The sequence below is a fragment of the Hyaena hyaena genome, unplaced genomic scaffold (assembly GCF_003009895.1).
Source record: "Hyaena hyaena isolate Hyena2069 unplaced genomic scaffold, ASM300989v1 scaffold_59, whole genome shotgun sequence".
In the NCBI taxonomy this organism is placed as follows: Eukaryota; Metazoa; Chordata; class Mammalia; order Carnivora; family Hyaenidae; genus Hyaena; species Hyaena hyaena.
The window spans coordinates 1,874,629-1,898,551 of record NW_024080691.1 but is presented as its reverse complement, the minus strand read 5'-3'; the positions used below and the strand labels follow the sequence as shown (position 1 = coordinate 1,898,551).

At 37.7% G+C, this 23,923-nt stretch overlaps 1 protein-coding gene across 2 annotated transcripts; it reads left to right on the top strand.

Annotated features, from left to right (window-relative positions):
- Positions 1–923: 923 nt before the first annotated feature.
- Positions 924–23,923, top strand: PCF11 (PCF11 cleavage and polyadenylation factor subunit). Of its 2 annotated transcripts, none has more exons than XM_039231790.1 (16): positions 924–1,574; positions 5,298–5,423; positions 7,292–7,480; positions 7,836–8,030; positions 8,860–9,977; positions 10,364–10,544; positions 10,651–11,134; positions 11,668–13,232; positions 14,726–14,825; positions 17,973–18,092; positions 18,579–18,684; positions 20,530–20,713; positions 21,228–21,383; positions 21,633–21,725; positions 22,267–22,302; positions 23,197–23,923. In XM_039231790.1, exons 1-16 carry the CDS (start codon positions 1,383–1,385, stop codon positions 23,410–23,412), a joined length of 5,061 nt encoding a protein of 1,686 aa, XP_039087721.1. In that variant the 5' UTR covers positions 924–1,382; the 3' UTR covers positions 23,413–23,923. The 2 variants fall into 2 exon arrangements, with proteins under 2 accessions (XP_039087721.1, XP_039087722.1); XM_039231791.1 differs by having other exon boundaries at positions 927–1,574; positions 10,651–10,741.

The window sequence follows — 23,923 nt, the reverse complement described above, 5'->3', positions numbered from 1 at the left end:
TTTTTTAAGACTACATTTAGGTTACCATCTATTCAATGAAAAAAAAAAAAAACCAACAACAACAACCAGTCAACCCTTTTAGTTTATTGTGTTATGATGCAGCTCCACGGCAGAACTATGAATGCTTTGTTTCGAGAGCATCATTTCCAGCCTCCAAACTGGAGGATTTTAGAAGTCTGGGAAAAGACTCTTGCAAGTGAAAATGTGTATTTTTTCCTACGTGCCCCACATAGCGTATTCGAAGGCTGTTTCCAAGTGAAGACAGAGAGGAGCTGTCAGGCTAGGGGCTGGGTGTGGCTGTTTGAGAAACCCTTCCTAGAGATGAGTAGGCTCCCCAAAGATAACAAAATCCCTACGGAAAAGCCTTTCGCACACAACCTCTAAATAAAAGCATTTTCCTGGGGATTCGACTCAAGAAAGGTGTTTTTGTTTGTGGATGTGGGAAGCAGCGTGGAAGCCACTTCCCGAGGTTCCAGGTAAACTTGGCGTCTCACTCCCGAAGCCAGTTCCAGGAGGGACTATCTGTCCCGCAGCTGGACCCGCCCTGGTTCTCGAAAGCACCTGAGTAGCCGGCAGCAAGGTGGGGTGGGGTGGGGCGGGCGGAGAGCCTCCGCTCCTCTTAGCCCCCACTCCCAGGCCGCGGCCTCCGGGGCAGGGAGGAGGGAGGATGATTGACGGAACCGCTCAGTGGCTAGGGGATTGCGGAGGGTGGGACGAAGCGAGGGGGGGTCGGAGGGGGGAACGGCTGAGCTTTCTCCTTAAACTGGTCGGGTCGGGCCTCGGGAACAGCCTCCCCCAAGCCTATTGGCCTCCCTGAATGGGTTGTTATGGTAACAAATGACCGAACAGTCCCTTATGAATCAGCCAATGAGAGGGGCCGTCTTTTTTACCGCACCTCTGAACAGTAGGTGTTGCGAAAGCCCGGGTAGTGCCCGGAGAAGAAGGCGGTGCCAGGACGTCCTGCGGAAGGGCCGAAGGCGGGGCTTGTGACGTTACTGGCTGAACCAATCACCGCTGGATTTATCAACGGCCCCGCCCTTTTACCGCACATTTCCCCTCCCCTTGCTCATTTCGCACGACGCAGCGGTTGGGAACACAGACATTTTCGGAGCTGGAGCCGCCGCTGCCGCCGCCATTTTGTGTCTGTGGAGAAAGAAGCTTCTGTGGCGGCTGGAAGTGGACGGAGATCACCCTTGAGACGGCGGCGTTTCATACCCGAGGTTCCCCCTGTGTCGTCCCCTAACCCCCCTCCGCGGTCAGCATGTGGTGAAGCCGGAGCCGCGAGAGACCCGGGGAGAGGAAGAGGAGTCGGAAGGGAGGCGGGGTATCGAGAGCGGCTTCAGCTTCAGCTGCGGCGGACCTCGGAGGGGGGCCGCGGCGCAATGTCAGAGCAGACGCCGGCCGAGGCCGGTACTGCGGGGGCCCGGGAGGACGCCTGTCGGGATTATCAATCATCACTCGAAGACCTGACCTTCAATAGCAAACCGCACATCAATATGCTGACCATTCTAGCCGAGGAGAACCTGCCCTTCGCCAAGGAGATCGTCTCTCTCATCGAGGCCCAAACCGCCAAGGTTTTTATACACCCCGCAGCCTCCTATTCTTCTAATACTCCCTGATTTTAGTGTCAGCCTCATCCCAGGTCTCGCTTCTATCCAAAGGGGGGGCACAGTGTTCCTCTCCAACCCTCCACCTCCAACTCAGGCTCGGTCTTTGGCCCAGGCTTCGAGCGTGGGCCTCTCGGGGGGGGGGGGGGAGGGAGTGGGGAGGATAAAGGGTGGAGTCCCACTTCCGCTTACCAACTCCCTATTTAGGCCACCACATTGTATATCCCGACACACACGTTTTGAATAGAGCCCTTTGGGAGGGGGGCACTTAAAGGCAGTTTGTGGTGTGGGGAAGTAAGAGTTAAAACCATTTTAACCCCCGGGAAGGTGGGGGAGTGGTGGTTCTCCCATTCCCCGCCCCCCCACCCCATCCCCCCCGTACCCTTTTGGGTAATTGTGCTCTGTGGGTTGGAAGGAGGTGAAGGGGGACCTGGGAGCGAGCTGTTGGCGGGTGGGAGTAGGGAATTGGCCCCGAGTGGAGCAGCCGCCTGTTAGGAGCCCAACATGGCGCCTGAAAAGCACATGATGCGAAAGGGAAGAGAGGAGAATCCATTCCCTGCCAGCCAGGCAGCTGCTCACACCCGTCAGCCCCGTTTTGGGGTGGGGGCGGCTAGATCGATCTTTTAGTCTCCTATCGGAGGGTCTAATTTGCCCCAAAATACGGGAAATTGGGGGTGAGGGTGGGGTGAGGGTGGGGGGGAGGAGATCTTATCCAACCTGTAGGTGGAGAACTGGCCCAGTGGGTAACAAGTACTTGTAGGTTTTTTTTTGAAAAGTTCAGTCCCTCCTCCTCTTCCTTTTCTCTTTTTTTCCTCCCTTCCCTGATAGTGAAGACGTGCTTTTCTTCACCCCTTGACAGAAGTGGTCCTCTGCCACCCTATATTTCCCTGTAGTCCTCCTCTTCTGTGGATTCATGTGGGAGCGATATGTCATTTAAGTTACTGTTAAACTTAGTTATCATGATGAGTTTTAATAGCTTCCCAGTATTACGTTTTAAGTTATTTTTCAAGCTTGTACTTATGGTTTAGTTTTTTCTAGTTGTTAGTGATTGAAATTAACAGGATGAGCCTCCTTTTAGCAGAGTGAACCCCTTTTAAAAGGCCACTTTAACAACAACCACCAATATATTGTTTAGAGGCGGTTTCTGTCTAGTGTACAACTGAGTGGTCTGACTCTTAATAAATGGTTTTGAAATGTGTGACTGGTATTATAAAATTTGTGAATAAAACATATAAAATATGTATTTGTCTTTTTTATTTACCTTTGTAAGGTGTAGAATCTGTTTCCAAGACTTATTTTTATCTACGTGGTTGTGTGTTTTAAACAAAAGTCTTTAAGTGACTTGGGTTCATTCTTTAGGTTCCATCCACTCTTTTGGGTAAATCTGTTCACAAGATACACGGTTTCAGGTGGTCCTTTCATACCTGAATTTAAAGAGGACAAAGTAAAGGTGTTTTGTTTTGTTTGTTTTTAAGAGCCCGACAAGTTTGTCATGCTCAGCCTGACAGCTAAAATACAAGTCTTCATTCACCTTTTCCTGTGAATGTCTGTGAAACAGCTATTGTTCTTTTTTTAAAGTATGAGACTTAAAAAGGAAGCATTCCTCATACTCAACATCCTTTTTGTTGATACCACAAACATGTTGGACATGAAAACTTAGTTTTTGCCTTGTGGAAGGCTTACCTTGACATTGAATGCCTTTTTTTAAAAAACAAAACACTTGCATTTTAAAAAAAAAAAAATAACATTGATTTTTAAAATCTAATTACCTAGTAGTTTGGGGATTACTAATATTCCACAGAGTCTAATATTTAGCAGTTCAGGTTGTCACTCAACAGCTTTCCTTACTGGTTTTTAATGGATCCAGAAGACCTTCGAGAAGTGAAAACTAAATGCTGACTGTAGTGACCACATTAAAATTTGTATTTGTGTATGGCGACACAGAGTGGTGAAAATAGATGGACTATTTGCTGATAAAAGCTGAATTTTTTTTTTTTTGGCACACGTTTCCTGGTTATTTTTGGAAAGCCAGGTTGAGGAAAAGATGTAAAAGTCACTGGGGAAATAATCAGGGTTGGGGTTGAGGGTGAGGGGAGGGATTTTCTGTCATTTGGTAGCAAACTGGCTTGGTTTTGTGTTTCTGGAGGTGAATGTTTGTGTCCTTATTCTCTAGCGTCTCGGCATTACTAAAGGATTCACACCTAATTTGACTCCTCCCGTGAGGTAGTAGTAGTGAAAAAATATTACATACAGGATTCACTTGTACACTAAAAAAATTAGCCTACTAAACAGATTTTGGTTTTAAAGAGAGCCTGTCTTCATAAGTACAACAATGACTAACTAAAATGGTGTAAAACATGACATGGTAAGATAAAGACACAGCAATAAAGCATTTGACATGTTGGTACTTACTAGTATACCCACATGCAGTGGCCTTGTGTACCTCTTTATTAGATAGGACCCTAAAAGTTTTTCATACAAAGTTATTTAAAGGTTTCCTTGGCCAACTTTGGTTGTAAAGGTGTTATCAGAAGCAAGAGCACTTCCACACACTTGTATGGGCAATTGGTTTTGTGAAATATGATGGTGTTGTGTACCGCAGAACTGTGAGCCTACCCTAGCTACAGATAGCTATGGGTAAGTGTTGTTCAGGTTTAAGATTCCGATACACATGGGATGGGTAAATGGGGATTAAGGTTTTTGTTTTGTTTTGTTTTGTTTTGCCTTTAAATCATGGGTGCTCCTGTGGAGTCGGGAGTTAACACTTTTTAATGGTGTGTCTTAATGCTCCTCAAGTCTGTGAACCTGCTGATGCTTTCTGGAAACTTGCTGTACATTCTAAAAGCCAGTGGTGGGTTAGGCATTGCAGTTGAACTGGGGCAACATTTCTTTGCTTTGGAAAGGGCCACCTGTATCAGCATCACCACACTGGCTTTGCACAAATTTAGAAACACTGGTTTGTGCATGTCAGAGGAAAAATATTTCGACGGAGAGTCCATGCTGTGAAGAAAATCTTCAGAACAAATCCTGGTTTCCAGAGTCCAGTTCAACCTGATTTACATGACTCAGCAGCTGCTCCATCCAGTTTTTCTTGTATCAGTAACAACTTGCACCTTCCTGCATGTCCATGTGCAAGTTTCAGTGTTTTTTGCCATTAACTTCATATGTGAAGTGTACTTAATTTCTTTGTTCATTGGATTGTAGAAAAGTAATCCTAATGATTTTACAGGTAACTAAAGCATCATAGACTCTAACATAAAATATGCCTATGAGAATTAGGGTTTCTGCCAGAAGTCTGGAAACTACTTCATTGAGTCTAGGCACACTATTCTAAGTTAATGTGAGTCACAAAGCTTACACTTGGGTCACAGAAAATACCTTTTTCCCTTTTTACTCATTTAAAACACAGATCTTTTTACCATATGAGCCTGAAATTACATTTGAGTGTTAATGTGCTAAAAGTTACGGTTTTTCTTTCTGGTGTTTCTGAGCTTCTATGATCAACTAAAGATCATTGTAAGAGATGACACCTTGATTGAACACTTACGTTTCATAAAGGTTAATATTCAAAAATATTTAGCATCAACAAGAATAGAAGTTTGTATTGTAGGTTTGAAAACTCACTTTTAAAAGTAATTCTTTGGTGACAATTCATTATACTAAACTTCTCAGTTTCTTTTTATCACTCAGGCTCCTTCCTCAGAGAAGCTTCCTGTTATGTACCTTATGGATTCTATCGTGAAAAACGTTGGAAGAGAGTATCTCACTGCCTTTACTAAAAATCTAGTTGCAACATTTATTTGTGTGTTTGAAAAGGTATATATGCATTTAGAAACATTTGAAATTTTAAAAAATGTGTTCCTGATTAAATAAATACTTGTCTTTGTGTTGGGTTTTCTTGGGTGGTGAAATGTTTTATTCTCTTGTATAATTACCAAGTACTATGCTAAAGTTTTATGTTAGATTTCTAAAGCAGATTCTAGGACTTTTCCATTATCCATTCAAGAATAGATGGGTTTGCTTTTAGAATTTTTGTTTTTAATTGAGTTCATTTGATTGAAGATCTGTTCCATCACTAGAATATGGGCAAAAATATATGAAACTATCAAGAGTACTTCAAATTTCATTGTTCCAATTACTGGTGTTGGGATGTTGACTGTTCCTGTCAGGAAAAGAAAAGCATAATCTTTCAGTATGTCCCAACCTGTGATTGGCGCCTGGAACTTTTGTGATATTTTTCCTCCCCTGGAAATGTTTCCTGTTGTTACTTTGTTTAAGTGTGTTTCTGTGAATGTTCTAGGTATGTGTGAATGGTAGACTAGTTAATTGCTTTAAGTTACTTTGGAAATACTTTTCATCCCCTCTTAGTGGTTAGAAGAAAGGCGTGTTAGTTTCTATACCCAGGGATTGCAAATTCCTTCCATAACATTGTATCTGGTAGTTTGTTTAATACAGTATTATGTTGAGGAAGACAAGGGATTTGCTGGAGTTATTCTCTTCCTGTCAGACTTCATCTTTCACACTGAGCAAAAGGACATTTATAAGTAGTTTAGTTTTAAATATTGTTTCCTAGCCCCCCCCCCCCAAATGGTAGTTCTTATATTTTATTAGCTGTACATGTTGTGTTTGGAGAAAATAGTTGTCAGACTTGGAGAATAGGGATTATTTTGAAAGAAATAGCAGATTTTACTTGTTTGTTAGAACAGTAAGTAAATGTGTAGTTGCTACTTGAGTAATTTTTGTCTTCTAAGTTCTTAGAAAAAAATACTGCTAGTAAGTATATGCAGATGAAATTTGGAAAGCTGGATTTCAAATTATATTAAGGAACTTGTTGATGAGTAGTGTATTGTAGACCTTGGCTAAATACTGCTTACCTGAAGTAGTTAAGGAGACGCGCTTTGTGTTACAGAAGTTGGGGAGCTAAACTAGCCTCTTGGTTTCAGTTTCATTATGTTCAAATTTAGTTGGATGTTTGGTAGAATACCTTTTACTGAATCTAACAGGGCTTTGACCCCTTTGACTATATTAGAGGCTTTATATTTACTATATATTTATGAAGTATATATATAAAGTATATAAATACTTTATATATAGTCAAGGCTTTATTAAAGTTAAAACTCGAATTCATTTTTCCCAAGTACTAGGTTTCTCTGCTGGTTAGTTTTTGAATATAATTGTTAGTTATTCCCCAGGCTTAACAGTGGGTAAGATTCTTGTGAATTTCAGTTTTTTAAGGTGCCTTGCATACCACAAATAAATTGTTCATAGGTGCCAGTCATACTGTATTGCAGAAGATTGGTTAGAGAGATAATTTGTTTTACAGGTTAAGCTATTTTCTCATTGTTTTACACTTTTGTCCAGAGTAAGTAACATAAGGAATACTAGATCAAACCCTAAAATTTGGAAACATTTTGTACTGTTAAAAGTAGAGTTGCTTAGTGGTTTGCTTTCATGAAGGTCAGGGGATAATGACTCTAATTTTTCTGAAATTTTTTGAGGGAGAAGTTTATTAACTTCACATTTCCAAACCAAATATACCTTTAATAAGTTACCATTGTTTATACTTATGAATGGGTAGTATGTTTCTGTATTGAGTAGAACAGAGATTTATATAGCTTTAATACTTAATATTTAAAACATTCTATAGTAACTTAACAAGCCATAGAATTGTTCTGTTGTTCTAGGTGGATGAAAATACTAGAAAAAGTTTATTTAAATTACGTTCCACATGGGATGAAATATTCCCTTTGAAGAAACTTTATGCCCTGGATGTCAGAGTCAATTCGTTAGATCCTGCTTGGCCTATTAAACCTCTGCCCCCCAATGTGAATACATCTAGCATCCATGTGAATCCCAAATTTTTAAATAAATCGGTAAGTTTTAATAAGAATGGTATATAATACTCTTAACTATTAGATTTTGATTTATCTAAAACTTGTCGGAAATCTCAAGAATACCTGTGCCGAATTGTTTTCGTTACAAATATTTCTTTTTTTCCCCACTCAGGTTCACTGTGCCTTTAAAATACATTCTCCTTGTTTAGGTATTACGTAATATCCTTATATCAGGTTTTTAAATTTTTGAAAGATTTTCTGTGTGTTTTTAAATATGACAGACCATTTATTATTATTGATAGTATTAAGAGATCAGCTGATGAATTTTAGTTCCCACTTAGCTTCCTTTTTAGCTCTGATATATATATTTTTAACACATTATTTTTTCTTATAGCCCGAAGAGCCTTCAACACCTGGCACAGGGGTCAGTTCCCCTAGCATCTCCACTCCTCCAATTGTTCCTGATATACAAAAGAATCTTACCCAAGAACAACTAATAAGGCAGCAGTTACTGGCAAAACAAAAACAGTTGTTAGAACTTCAGCAGAAAAAGCTGGAGCTTGAGCTAGAGCAAGCTAAGGCACAACTGGTAAGTAGAGGAGATTTGGCATTTTAAATATTTTAAACCTGTCCTTAAAGAAGTAATTATTTTGTATTTGAATTGTATTCGTGTGTTATTTTTATTAGGGAGTGTATTTTTCCACATTTATTTGGTAAATTATCTTACCAAATTTTCGTTTATTGTAAAACTTACTTGAGTTAAACTGTACACTAGTTTGTTTCAAACACTTTTTTCTGTTAAATTGCTATCTTTTAATATAATACCTTAGTTTGATTAGCATTATATCACGGGGACTTAACTACCTGTCCCAAGATGGTGGGTGTGTTGTTGTGAATGTTTTTGCGTAGTCTCCAATGTTGCATGAGTACAAATCCGGTTCGTAAAAACCTGTGAAAGAAAAGCCATCACAAAATTAAGGAGGCCAGCCAAGATTACATATTTCCATGCATGAATGACCTTTTGCTAAGTTATTTTACTTAGTACTTGAATTTGAGCATGAGGAAGTACAGGAAGGCAAAATTTTATCAAGTTCATTATCTGTGAAATTAGGAGGAACTAAATTTTGTGACCTAAAATTTAGCTGGAATGACTCTGATTCTTATGCACCTAGGGTGCAGTGATTTATCTGGCAATTTCTTAGTAGCATTCTGGCTCAGAATCCTGAATAATTAGGTAGAGGAGGATGTTTTTTTCATTCTCTTAAAGGTTATATTATAAAAATATCAAAGTAAAGGACTAGTAAGAAATAACAAGCCCTTTTGGATTTATTGAAAAAACATTACATTCTTTAGTTTTTGTTTCTCTGACAATCTGCATGTTTTATGTATTAACGTGAACAACTTATTTTGTATTTTAGGCAGTTTCTCTTAGTGTTCAGCAGGAGACATCCAACTTGGGTCCTGGATCTGCACCGTCCAAATTACATGTTCCACAAATTCCCCCTATGGCGGTTAAACCTCCCCATCAGGTTCCTGTTCAACCAGAGAAAAGTCGTCCAGGCCCGTCCTTACAAATTCAGGATTTGAAAGGAACTAACCGGGATCCTCGTCTTAATAGAATGAGTCAACATTCTTCGCATGGAAAAGATCAGAGTCACAGGAAAGAATTCCTAATGAACACATTGAACCAGTCTGATATTAAGACAGGTAAAACTGTACCCTCTGAAAAACTAAATTCATCCAAACAAGAGAAAAGCAAATCAGGTGAAAAAATAACCAAGAAAGAACTTGACCAATTAGATTCTAAATCTAAATCTAAATCTAAATCACCATCACCCTTGAAAAACAAATTATCCCACACAAAAGACTTGAAAAATCAAGACTCTGAAAGTGCCAGGGTGTCTGATATGAGCAAGAGAGATCCTAGGTTAAAAAAACATCTTCAGGATAAGACTGATAGCAAAGATGATGATGTAAAAGACAAGAGAAAAACTGCAGAAAAAAAGGATAAAGATGAGCACATGAAATCATCTGAACACAGACTGGTTGGAAGTCGAAATAAAATCATCAATGGCATTGTACAAAAGCAGGATATAATAACGGAAGAATCCGAAAAACAAGGGACAAAACCAGGGAGATCGAGTACTAGAAAGAGATCAAGATCACGATCACCCAAGTCTCGATCACCAATTATACATTCTCCAAAGAGAAGAGATAGGCGGTCACCCAAACGAAGGCAAAGGAGTATGTCTCCAACTTCGACACCCAAAGCTGGAAAGATTCGCCAGTCGGGAGTTAAGCAGTCACATATGGAAGAGTTTACGCTACCTTCCAGGGAAGAGCGAAATGCTAAAAGAAGTAATAAACAGGATATTCGAGATCCAAGGCGAGTAAAAAAGACTGAAGAGGAACGACCGCAAGAAGCTGCAAATCAGCATTCTACAAAATCAGGCACTGAACCAAAGGAGAATATAGAAAATTGGCAAAGTTCCAAGTCTACCAAAAGATGGAAATCTGGTTGGGAAGAAAATAAAAGGTAGGATGTTAATATTTTTAATTAAGTAAAATAATACGCATGTTTTAAAATACAGTGTTAATTAAAAAATTGGTAATATTTATTGGATGTTATAATTAGTGGTTTATTTTTCCTTTTATTTCTCAATAACTCTGGGTGAAATACCATCATTCCTATTTTACAGAGACTAAAGTTTGGAAAGGTTAACAAGTCTACCTAAAGCTGCATATCTAGGACATGCAGGAATTAGAATTCATGTCTCATTTTCCGGACTTCAGATCTTGTGCTCTTGATCATTTAGTTAATTTCTGTAGTTACATATATTCATTTTAACCAGATCCTTTGGAATATGGTCCTGAGTACTTGAAAAATGTTTATGAAGTAACATCCTGCTTTTATGGTTTCAGCTTACAACAGGGTGATGAACATAGTAAATCTCCTCATCTAAGGCATAGGGAGAGCTGGTCAAGCACTAAAGGAATTTTGTCGCCTCGAGCCCCAAAGCAGCAGCATCGATTAAGTGTAGATGCCAATCTTCAGATTCCTAAAGAGTTAACTCTTGCAAGCAAAAGAGAATTACTTCAAAAGGTAGTTACTATAATCACATGTAGTCATTATTCTCTTTTGTGTACGTTTTTTTGTAAGTACTTTTTATATTTAAAATATTTGATTTCCTTTTATCACCCCTACACAGACGAGTGAACGTTTAGCATCTGGTGAAATTACACAGGATGAGTTCCTTGTTGTTGTGCATCAAATTCGACAGCTATTTCAGTATCAAGAAGGTAAACATAGATGCAATGTACGGGATAGTCCTACAGAAGAAAATAAAGGTGGATTAAAAAAGAAACCTCTCTTATCTGATGCTGAATTAACCTACTATGAACATAAAGCAAAACTGAAAAGGACACAGGTTCAGCATTCATTTCCAAGACTTGATCTCTTAGATCCTGATATTTTTGACTACCCTTTGACTGATGCCTTGTTGTCTGGAATAGAATGTGAGCCATCCAAAAGTAAACATGCAAGTAGGAATAGTGGAGCACAGTTTGACAGAAAAGAACAATTTAGTGAAAGAGCAAGACGTCTTTCTCCTATATCTGGGAGTCGTACTTATGCTGAGAATCTTTCACCCCATGAGGGCCGTAGAAGACATGACGAGCAAGTCTCTGCTAAAGGTAGAAAAAGTTAAATCAGATTATGCCTATTGAATCACACAGCAGTGAAGGGAAAATGAACAAGCTAAGTGGGGATGGATTTTTGTGACTGTTCAGACTACCTTTTGTTTGTTTCATTTCATTTTTTCCCTCAAAGGGAAGGGAAGGGAGCTAATACTTAAGGCCACCCTATGTGTTAGGTACTTAACTTAGGTTCTTTATATATGTACTCTGATTTAATCCTCACAACAACCCAATTAAATATATTTTATACCATTTTACAGATAGGAAGCAAGACCAGAGAGGTTAAATAACTTGCTCTCAAAGTCAAATAATTAGTTGACAAAATGGGGATTTTTTTTTTTAACCCAGGTGTGTCTGACTCTAGAGGGCATCCTCTTTCTTGCTGCTTGATATGCCATCTTTTCCTTCCCCTCTAATAAAGTGAGCTAGTTTTGGATAGTTTTGGCTAACCATTTACGTGAAAATAAAAAGATTTAAGATAATTTAACAAGAAAGACTGAGGGAAAATAACTTTTTTTTCTTTTTAAAAGGTGTACGAGAAGAGCAGAGATCACCATTCAATGATCGTTTTCCACTTAAGCGACCCAGATATGAAGATTCAGATAAACCATTTGTAGATAGCCCAGCATCAAGATTTGCCGGCCTCGATACAAATCAGCGACTTACAGCTTTAGCTGAAGACAGACCGTTATTTGATGGACCTAGTAGGCCATCAGTAACAAGAGATGGCCCAACCAAGATGATTTTTGAAGGACCTAATAAATTAAGCCCTAGAATTGATGGACCTCCTACACCAGGTTCTCTTCGGTTTGATGGGTCACCAGGACAGATGGGGGGAGGTGGCCCTTTGAGATTTGAAGGACCGCAAGGTCAGCTAGGAGGTGGGTGTCCTTTGAGATTTGAAGGTCCTCCAGGACCAGTAGGGACACCTCTGCGGTTTGAGGGGCCGATGGGTCAGGCAGGAGGAGGTGGTTTTCGGTTTGAAGGTTCCCCTGGTCTCAGGTTTGAAGGATCTGCAGGTGGTTTGCGGTTTGAAGGACCAGGGGGCCAGCCCGTGGGTGGTCTCAGGTTTGAGGGACATCGGGGTCAACCTGTGGGTGGTCTACGGTTTGAAGGACCTCATGGTCAGCCTGTGGGTGGACTTAGATTTGATAATCCCCGAGGCCAGCCTGTAGGTGGACTTAGATTTGAAGGGGGTCATGGTCCTTCAGGGGGTGCAATTAGGTTTGATGGACCTCATGGTCAGCCGTCAGGTGGGATCAGATTTGAGGGCCCTTTGCTACAGCAGGGAGTTGGGATGAGGTTTGAGGGCCCCCATGGGCAGTCAGTAGCTGGTTTGAGGTTTGAAGGACAACATAATCAACTTGGTGGGAACCTTAGGTTTGAGGGTCCACATGGTCAACCAGGGGTTGGGATCAGGTTTGAAGGACCATTAGTCCAGCAAGGAGGTGGAATGAGGTTTGAGGGTCCTTCTGTGCCAGGAGGTGGCCTGAGAATTGAAGGGCCTCTAGGTCAAGGTGGTCCAAGATTTGAAGGTTGTCATGCTTTAAGATTTGATGGGCAGCCAGGTCAGCCGTCACTGTTGCCAAGATTTGATGGATTACATGGTCAGCCAGGTCCTAGATTTGAAAGAACTGGTCAGCCAGGCCCACAGAGATTTGATGGACCACCTGGACAGCAGGTTCAACCAAGATTTGATGGTGTACCTCAAAGATTTGATGGCCCACAACACCAGCAAGCATCAAGGTTTGATATTCCTCTTGGTCTTCAAAGCACACGATTTGACAATCATCCTTCACAAAGGCTTGAATCAGTATCTTTCAATCAGACTGGCCCATATAATGATCCACCTGGCAATGCTTTTAATGCTCCATCCCAAGGACTGCAGTTCCAAAGACATGAACAAATGTTTGATTCACCTCAAGGACCAAATTTTAACGGACCACATGGCCCTGGAAACCAGAGTTTCTCGAATCCCCTTAATAGAGCTTCTGGACACTATTTTGATGAAAAGAATCTTCAGAGTTCCCAATTTGGAAACTTCGGCAATTTACCTGCTTCAATAACAGTAGGAAATATTCAGACATCTCAACAGGTAAGTCTGTTGTAGTTACTCTAAACTGATTTTCTTTGCAGATGTGAGTGATTTTAATGTTTCTAGTGTTGAAGATTTTTAGGAGATCATTTATTCTCTAGATTGGACAGTTTTTAAGGTACTCCAAAAGTCCACATGCTAGGCAAGTGAGATGAGAGTCTTTGAGCCTTAAATTTGCAGTTTAGATCCAAAATTGATTTTAGCTGTCCCTGGATCTATAGAAATCTCTCAGTCTCTATTACACACACACCCACACACCCCTTCACCCTCTCACACACGTCCTCACTCTGTTTTTGTTTTTTTTAATGGACTTTATTTTTTTAGAATAGTTTTAGATTCACAGCAAAGTTGAGCTGTGAAATACAGATTTGCCGTATTACCCCTTACACATGCATAGCCTCTCCATTATGTTTTTTCCTTTATGGTTTCAAAGCTAGTAAAGTATTACACAATTGTGAGTTTGTTTCATAGACTTCTGCTACATTGTAGAACTGTGGAGCCCTTTAAAGTTATAGGGAGCTGTTTAGACTTCAGAACTTCCTTAGCCTGAGTTAAACAAAAAGTCAGACTGCCCAGGCTTTTCCAGCCTTTCTTTTTCTTCTCTTTTCCTACTTTTCACCACCTTTCCAGTGATTACAGTTGAATACAGTAGTGTGATATTAATGTAAACACAGGAAACTTGTGACATGTCTTTTAAATATGTTCAATACATCACCTAAACTTGTACAATCACCTGTTGGTATTCTTGTGCTTTTGTTTTGCATATATTGTAAAATGCATATTGAAATAATTTTAAAGCATTGTGCTTACAGTGTGTGATTAATGACTACTTTGCCTGCTGAAATTCTCCTGGATTAAATTTACTGTTTTTCCAGGCACTGACATTTTCTTACTAGGACAGATTCATTTTATGCTAGTAATGTCACGGAAGAAAATGTAAAACAAAAAGATTTTTAAAATGTTAAAGCATTATTGATAGCAGTTTGTACAGTAGTTGTTTGTCTTTTACAGTTTACTTTGCAACCCAAAGTATGATGTTCAAGCAGGATGATCAAAAAAGTTAAACTAATTAAAGCAGGCTTTTCATATCCGTGGTAAGGAGTCTGGTCAGGAGTTCTGACCTCAGTTTTGCTGCCAGTTAGCCATTATGATTGTGTACATGTTACATCTCTGGATATTAGTTCTATTTGTAAAATAAGGGAAAGCACCAGCAAGGTAAAGTGATTTGTGTAAGGCCACACAGCTTGTTGGCTGTCTTATGTTTCCATGGTATCTTTAACTTCTCAGTTCCTTATAATTCCATGAAACAGGTAAGGGAAGTTATTATTGTTCCTTTTTGTAGAAAGTGAAGAAATGAAGTGACCCAGTTAAGTTACACTTGCACACTTTTACCACACCTTATGATATCCATTGGTATTTTTATATGATTAGAATGTTAAAGTTTTAGTTAAAATACAGAAAGGATGTTCTTAAAACCAGGGTTTCTCTTAAAGGTTCTTACTGGTGTCGCTCAGCCAGTAGCATTTGGCCAAGGACAACAGTTTTTACCAGTTCATCCACAAAATCCTGGAGCATTTGTTCAGAATCCTTCAGGTATGTACTTTCTGAACTTAGTGTTTTTTCAAAAGACAAATACTGTTTTGTTGAGTAGCTATTTTTGTCAATTGTAGGAAAAGTCAATTTTGAGAGGGGATATGCATTTTAGATAAATTTAATCTGGCTAGAATTTTTTGTTCCCTTTTTGAGTTTGTTAATGTATATTCACATGGATCCTGTTTATAGCTAGAGATGGTTAGCCAGGGTTTTGTAGACCATAAAAAAGAAACCTGTTGGATAGCAGCTGGAGGGTGGAGTAAAGAGTGACGTTTGTGTTGAGGTAAAATGAAGTAAATGACAAACCTCAGAAATCTCAATTATTTGATATTTTGAGTTTTTGTTCTGTGTGTATATGATGATCCAGTAAACATGAAGTGAATACGGGGAACGTTGCTTTATAAAGTTGATTCATTCATATGTTTTTATGAGCACTCAAATAATAATTGTACACAACATGTTAAAAAAGTAGAAATAGGGCTCCTGGTTGGTTTAGTTGGTAGAGCATGCGACCCTTAATCTTGGGGTTGTGAGTTCAAGCCCCAGGTTGGGCGTAGAGCTTTCTTTCTTTAAAAAACAGAAACAAAAAGAAGTAGGAGAGGGGCGCCTGGGTGGCTTAGTCGGTTAAGCGTCCGACTTTCGCTTAGGTCATGATCTCACGGTTAGTGGGTTCAAGCCCCGCGTCGGGCTCTGTGCTGACTGCCAGCTCAGAGCCTGGAGCCTGTTTCAGTCTGTGACTCCCTCTCTCTCTGACCCTCCCCTGCTCACGCTGTCTCTCTCTCTCTCCTAGAAATAAATAAAACATTAAAAAAAAAATTTTAAAAAAAAAGAAGTAGGAGAAAAACTATGAGTCCCCAGCCAGGTCTTTTGTTATTGTATGATGAGGCATAACGATTGTTATGGATACAGTAACAGTATTGGATATGAGAGCTTTAAAAGTGAATTTTAGTTTTGGGCTGCCTGGGTGCCTTGGTTGGTTAAGCGTCTGACTCTTGATTTTGGCTCAGGTCATGAGTTTGAGCCCTCAGTCAAGCTCCACACTGCTTGGGATTCTCTCTTCTCTTCATCTGTCTCTCTCCCCCTCCCCTGCTTGTTCTCTCTCTCTGTCTCTCTCTCTCTCTCTCTCTCTCTTTCTCTTTCTCTTTCTTCCCCCCCTAAATAAATAAACTTAAAAAGTGAATTTTAAATTTAATATGAAAAAATGGGAAGTATATAAATTATGGTGATTTATAAATAACTACAAAGTTTTAGTGTATTGAGAACTAACCCAACCAACTTGTAGTGGTACTTGCTTTATTTTTTTTAATAATTAAGATAGGCATTTTCAGAAACATGCTCTAGCATGGCAGTATTTAATTTACAAATTTAGGGAGTTTTCCAAAACTTCTGAAGTAACTAGGGAAATCCTAGGCAGTCAAGTTCTAGTTTATGCTTTAGTTCTTAAATTATGTCATCACAAGAAATTAATGCAATCAGTTTGAAAACTTTGTTTTTAATTTCTAGATTAACAGGATAAATGAACATCTTTAAGTGTTTTGTTGTTTTGTTGTTGTCACCGTATTGAAAAGGGAAGTAAAGAATTAGGATCTAAAGTCAGAAGACCAGTGTTAGAGGATATGTTTTACTACTTTATACGTAGGCAGGGTATACGCAAATATCCTCTCCGGGATTCAGTTGCTTCCTCTAGACAGACAATAAATTCATCATTTGCCTGGGAAGTTTGTTTTTTAAGAGTCAAACAAGGTAGTATATGCAAAAGTACTTTGTAACATGTGCTGTATTAACGTATTTTTTGTAGAACTCCGTTTTTCTTGTTGAGTAGAGGATTTGTCCTGTTAGGGTTGGTAGCATGAGATAATGTGCAAAAACTGCAAATTTTCTTTTTGCTTTTACAACCTTGGGGTGCATGTGTATACATACAGGGCATAGCAGTGTCACAGAGGAAATCAAATCTTTTTCCTCTGGGTTGGAGGTAATGAGTGAGATGTTAGGTATGCCTTCCATCTTCAAGTTCTGCTCACTCCTAAAGAGATGTGAAAAGTATTTGGTGTTCTGTATTCAGCTTCTCTTAAGGTTTCTTCTTGAAAATGAAAGTAAAAACACCTCTTTCTTAGTAGTAAATATTTATTTAAACATACTGATCATTTGCTGTATGCTAGGCATTGTGCTAGGATGATCCTTCTTTACCTGTGAAACTGAGCCACAGATAAGCAACTTGGTCATGTCACACACTAGAAAATGGGATTTCTAGTTAGAATCCCAGGAGTCTGTTTCCATAGTTAATGCCCTTGGTCACTCAACTTGGCTACCCACAGACTTGTGAATAGCTGGTTACACCTCTGAAACATATAAGTAGCGAATTCCAATGAAATGTAAATGTCAAACTATAATGTGAATTGGTATTGTAATTGATTATTGAGGCTAATTTATTCGTTCATGTATTCAGACATTTCATTTCAACAAATATTATTTAGCCCACAATGTACAATGGATTGTGCCAAGCGTACAGTATGCAGTGGTTAAGGGTGGGGATTATGGGTATTGTGGATGCAAACTGAATTTCCTATCACTAAGAGAAATTTTTAGTAGTTCAGAACGTTTTTCTAGAGGTGTAGTGAGATGTATAATAGATAATAGTGACATACAAATACATTAAGATATTGTGTTTACAGTTGATTTAAAGAATAGTGATTGGGGCGCCTGTGTGGCTTAGTCAGTGAGGCATCAGACTTTTGATTCTGACTCAGGTCATGAGCTCACTGTTGTGGGTTTGAGCCCTGCTCAATCAAACTATTTCTACAGTACTTATACATACTTCTAAAATTTTATGAAGTATCAGTGTTTTTAGGGTTAGCTTTCAATATTTGCCCTAGAATATATTTTTAAGAGATGATGATTTGCTGACCCAGAATCTGAAGCAGGCTCCAGGCTCCAGGCTGTTAGCACAGAGCCCGACATGAAGCTTGAACTCACTGACAGCAAGATCATGATTGGAGCTGAAGTCAGACACTTAACTAACTGAGCCACCCAGGCATCCCCAAATTTATTATTGATAAGGACATCTTGAAGAAAACTTTGAAGAATGCTTAGTATAATTTTGCATCTTTGAGTTCTACTTTCATTTTAAGAGTGCTTTTTTTTTTAAAGGAGCCCTTCCTAAGGCATATCCTGATAATCATCTCAGTCAGGTGGATGTAAATGAATTATTTTCAAAACTGCTAAAAACAGGAATTCTCAAATTGTCGCAGCCAGATTCAGCTACAACCCGTGAGTATGGTTCTATATTTCATGTTTACAAAACTTTATTAAATGTGTATGATTTGATATAATTTGATAATATGTTATAAATGTCCTTAAAATCTGAATAATTAATTTTTTTCTGAAAATCAAATATAATTGGTTTATAATGAAATACTTGTAAAATTTTCTAAGATGGTACCTTTATAGCAGACATTGTTTCAGTTAACATCCCTGCAAATACCATGTGCAGACTTTTTACTATTTATTTTATATTGATTTGCTTTTTAAAATAATATGAAAATTAATGAAATAAAATGTTATGAAAATTGACTTTTAAGAAATCAGACCTAAATTCACTTATCAAAATGAAGAATTGTATTTGTTTCCTTGGCCAGTAAATACAATGAATAAACAAATAGGGTTTTCTATATGTTTATAACACTATAGTATTCCCCTATAATGAATGCTTAGAGAATGGCATTGAGAAGTTTGGTTTTTTTTTTCCAATTGAAGAAGTAAATGAAGTTACTGCTCAGCCTGCCCCTGAAGAAGAGGAAGATCAAAATGAGGATCAAGATGTTCCAGATCTTACCAATTTTACAATTGAAGAATTGAAACAGTATGTAATCTAATTTTCTTTCTAATTTTCCAAGATAAATGGGACAATGACTTCAATTAGTTAAAAAGTGGATGTTTTTATTAGCGCTATTCATTTTACCCCTCTTATAAGTATTTATAAAATTTAGGAAGCGTTTTCTTTTTCCTTAATGTAGTAAAATATACATAACAAACTTCAAGAAGCCTTTATGTTTTTAAATTTCCTTTTAAAATATGTCTGCTGCACAAGTATTTAGGCCAAGAGACCATCCTCAAATTAAAATTTTTTAATATCTGTGTTTGGTATAGGAAATACAAGGAGTTAAAATATTAGATATTGATAATCATGTCTTCCTTTTATCTCCATTTCTCTTCATCATTTTTTCCGTATTTGATTTAAGTATTTAAGAACTTAAAAAAAAATCTATTTTCATTTCATAAGTAATTCATGTTCATTGTAGGAAATTAGAAAATTCTGCAGCCCCAGGCTGGCTCAGTTTGTAGAGCATGTGACTCTTGATCTCAAGATTGTGAGTTTAAGCCTCATGTTGGGTGTGGAGGCTACTTAAAAAAAAGAAAATTAGAAAAATCAGATAAATGAAATAAAAAAAATAAATTTAACTTAAAATTCCCACTTTACTGCTAACCACTCTTTTAACATTTGTTGCGTATTTTTTCCTAATACTCTATTGTTTGTATTACTCCTATAAAAAAATTAAAGGTACTTTATGGACTTATTATGTCCTTGTGAATACTTTATAAAAATATAGACACCTAGTGGATTATACCTTTAAAATCAATTTTTAAACTGTAATTCATATAATTAAAGCTTTATAATGAAAGTCTTAGAGTAAAGACTTATAATAAAAGATAGTATCCCTTTCTTCTGGCATTACTCTTTACCCAGAAGCATTAAAAATTTTTTTTTTTTTTTTATTTTGAAAGAGAGAGTGTGAGTGGGGAGTGTCAGAGAGAGAGAATCAAAATCCCAAGCAGTCTCCACACTGTCAGCACAGAGCTGGATGCAGGTCTCGTTTTTATGAACCCTGAGATCACGACCTGAGCCAGTATCAAGAGTCGGATGCTTAACTGAACCCTCCAGGCACCCCCACCCAGAACCATTTTTTAACCACTTTGAGCTGTTATGGTTCCTTGCATTTACTTCTCCTTTTCTTAACAGATACATATTTTTCTGATTTGTCACATTTCTTTATTTATCACATTTAGACAATCTTTTGACTTCCTAAAAATGAAGATTTTGCTAGCTCTTTTACTGTCCTCCCAGCTCTTCCCCATATAGTTATAAAACCATTTTTATTAAATCATTATTTAGTATTAACAGTTCATAACTGCCATATTTATCCAGTTTGTCTAGGTACCTATTTCTTTCCAGATAGGGAGCTCAGAATTGTAAGAACTGATGCTGACCTCAGTTTACCACTAGTCTAATTTTTCTTTTTATCTGTACTATTCTTATTTCTTCTGTACTACTTTTATCATTCTTTAGATGAGGGTGGGGCAGTAGAGTTATTCAGAATTCCAAAGATCTGAAGAGGTGAAATCCATTTGTTCTGCCATACCCATCTGCCACATCCACCTTGATGTTGACACTAACCTAAGAACAGGCCAGCTTTTGGCTTATTAGTTGGCAGATGATCATTCCGTTTTTCGCTAGAAAGGAAATAACTGGGTGAGACCTATCAATAGGATAGATTCCGTGTTCTACAGTTCACCAAAGTTAATTAAAAGAGGGTCAGTGACATGATACTGGAGAACAATATTGATCTTTGGGTATTGTGTCAACCAGCTTTTGGCCATTTTGCCACGTTATCAGAACTAAAGATGATTTCTGTGTTTTTCAAAATAGACGTTATGATAGTGTTATAAATCGACTGTACACTGGTATTCAGTGTTACTCTTGTGGAATGAGGTTTACAACATCACAGACAGATGTATATGCAGACCACTTGGACTGGCATTATCGGCAAAATAGAACTGAAAAAGATGTTAGCAGAAAAGTCACTCATAGACGTTGGTACTACAGTTTAACAGTAAGTAATCAATGTACCTCCAAACCATCTTATAACCTTTAAATCATTTCATTCTAAAAAGTGTTGTAGTTTAAATAATTGCTGGGAGCCATCTCATCAGTTTTCTGAATGGAATTTGATCCCTAGGTTTTTAAAATAAATTTGAAGAGTATGTATTTACTTTTTGTTGAGATAAGAGTAGGACATAAGTTTCTACTAGGCTCTAGAATTTCAATTTCAATTTCATTCTGTATTCCTGACGTTCCTTTTGGTAAAAAATTATGTGAAATATATCTTCTTTGAATTAGTAGTTGTCACTCTAGAGGTAATGGAAAAATGAACATTAAGATCTTAATTGTTCAGTAGTTGCTTTATGTTGTCTCTTACGGGGTTCATAGAGAAGGTATAATTTTAAATAATCAATATTAAAGCCTCTTGTAGACAAATGTACCCTTATCTTTCAATGGTATTGAAGATAAACAGTAAAAGCTTAGAAACAAATTAAAATATTCTTTTTAAATCAACTCCTTTTAAGGACTGGATAGAATTTGAGGAAATAGCTGATTTGGAAGAACGTGCAAAGAGCCAGTTTTTTGAAAAGGTGCACGAAGAAGTCGTGCTCAAAACTCAGGAGGCTGCTAAAGAAAAGGAATTCCAAAGTGTACCTGCTGGACCAGCTGGAGCAGTTGAGGTAACAAAAGAATATTAAATTTTATACCTCTGCTCATGCCCCTGACTTTATCAGTGACCAATAGCAGCAAAATAAATGTTGACTATTTTTGCATGGAAGAATGCAAAATTCTTAGAGCTTATCTTGCATTTAGATGTTGAACTTTCAGATAACTCTTAAATTTTCTTCCTTTTAATAAAATGTTTATATATTTTTACCTAAGGTGATTGAATGTGTTCTGTAAATTTCATTTTTATGATTCTGTTTTAGAGTTGTGAAATCTGTCAAGAACAGTTTGAACAATACTGGGATGAAGAAGAGGAGGAATGGCATTTAAAAAATGCTATTAGAGTAGATGGAAAGGTAATTTTCAGTTCTTTAAAAGTGTTAAGATTAGATTTTTTTGTAGGGACTAGCACATCACTTGGAAAGAAAATTGTTTTTACTTTTTGATTTTTATAAAAAAGATATTAGACTTTAGTTATAGAGTGTTTGAATTGGAAGTTATTTTAGCAATCAGCTGGTTCTATACTCATTTTATATAAGAGGTCACATAATTAGTTAATGATAAATCCAGAGTAGGTCTTCTGAATCTAGTCAGTCTTCTTTTTGCCTAAACCACATCATTTTAATTTTGATTTCATAATTCATCATAAAAAACTGTTAGTGTCTTAAAAGTATACTTAAAAGTATACCATATTATCTACTTAAATGTATGAAGCAAGATTAAGGAGAAACTGGGATGAAGTTTCTGTTTTATCCACATTTGTGATCAAGTGATTTGTGCCACTTTTTCAGGATAGCTTTTTTTCTGGTGTAAATAGAAAATCCCATCAGAATAGTCCATTAGAAATGAATATACATGTGAATACCCACTTAACTGTTTTTTTTTTCTTTGCTTCAGATTTATCATCCATCATGTTATGAGGATTATCAAAATGTAAGTTCTTTTTGGTTACTGTTTGTTCTCATGTACATTATTTTCAATTATTTTTTTTTTTTTGCATCAGAGCAATGTTGGTAAGCTTTATTGAGCTTTTCTGTGTTTTGATGTAGCATTTAGGTTGTTCACTAAATATTGGTGCTAGATTGATAGATCGATTTTCAAATTTCTGTATTCCTTGCATTCTATTCACTTGAGTCTTGATATCTTTTACTAAAGCAGTAGGCCTAGAGAAAGGTGAGGGGAACTTAAGATGAGAAGGATCGTGATGTGAACATAATTCAATAAACACACTAACTGGTTCAAGAGGGAGTTTGAGGGGCACCTGTGTGGTTCAGTCAGTTAAGCGTCTGACTCTTAATTTTGGCTTAGGCCATGATCTTGTGGTTCATGGGTTTGAGCCTGGCTTTAGGCCCTATGCTGACAGTGTGGAGTCTGCTTGGAATTTTGTCTCTCCATCTCCTCCCCACCCCCCCCAAAAAAAAGCAGTTTAGAAGATACATTTAGGTCATCAAAAGAATAGACTTTCTAGAATATTTGATGGTTTGTGAGGTCAGAGTATGTGAAATTAGGATAGTCACAATTCCAGAGTATATGTAGGCTCTTGTAGGGGTTACTGTCCCTGTGGGGTTAGGTATAGTCTAATCAACTTCTTTCGGCCTGACAGTGGATACTGCTTTTCTTAGATCACTGTATGTATTAAATGCTTATTTATGACATGCTAAGTATGTATTAAATGCTTATTTATGGCTGCTTTTATGACATATTGTATGGGGAAGCTGGTATTATTTATTTGGTATGTGTATGTTTCTTTGTCCATACAAGGTTCTTAAAAAACTAATGTGGTACTTTGAACCTGAATTAGAACTCACAGGACTTTTCATTTTGTAGACATCTTCATTTGATTGTACACCATCTCCCAGCAAGACACCAGTTGAAAACCCTTTGAACATTATGTTGAACATTGTCAAAAATGAATTGCAAGAATCCTGTGAAAGTCCCAAAGTTAAGGAAGAACGAATTGATACCCCACCAGCTTGTACAGAGGAAAGCATAGCAACACCCACTGAAATTAAAACAGAAAATGATACAGTCGAGTCAGTTTAAATAAAATGAGAAAGGTATGTTTTTCTTTTTAAAAAAAAAGCTGCTGTTGGATCTAGAAGGTGAAGAATTTTTTATGTATATATAGACATATATCTATATAAATTGTCTAGCTGAGGCAGGGCCTTCAGCTATCATTTGGTTAATAAATACATTTTAGTATTTGCATTTCCTACTGCCTGCACAGTTTCAGGTGCTTGTTGTGTGAAAGTTCTGTAGATGTGTGCAAATTTAACAAAATGAAATTGTATGTGTAAAAAATGTACGATTTTCACTTGTGAAACTGTAAATTATAAATAAAAAATATTTTTGCTATCCATGGAGTGTAATATTTATGCACACCATCAAATAAAGACAGTGTTTCTGTACTTTTTATTGGGTGAAAATGGAATTAAACAGCAACGTCAACAGAAGAGATTTTTTTTTCTAGTAGCTTCCCATGATTAAAGAAGCAAATTCTGGTTAGTTTTATCCTTTAAACGAGGGTTGTGAGAGAGCACTGCAGGACTTTTCT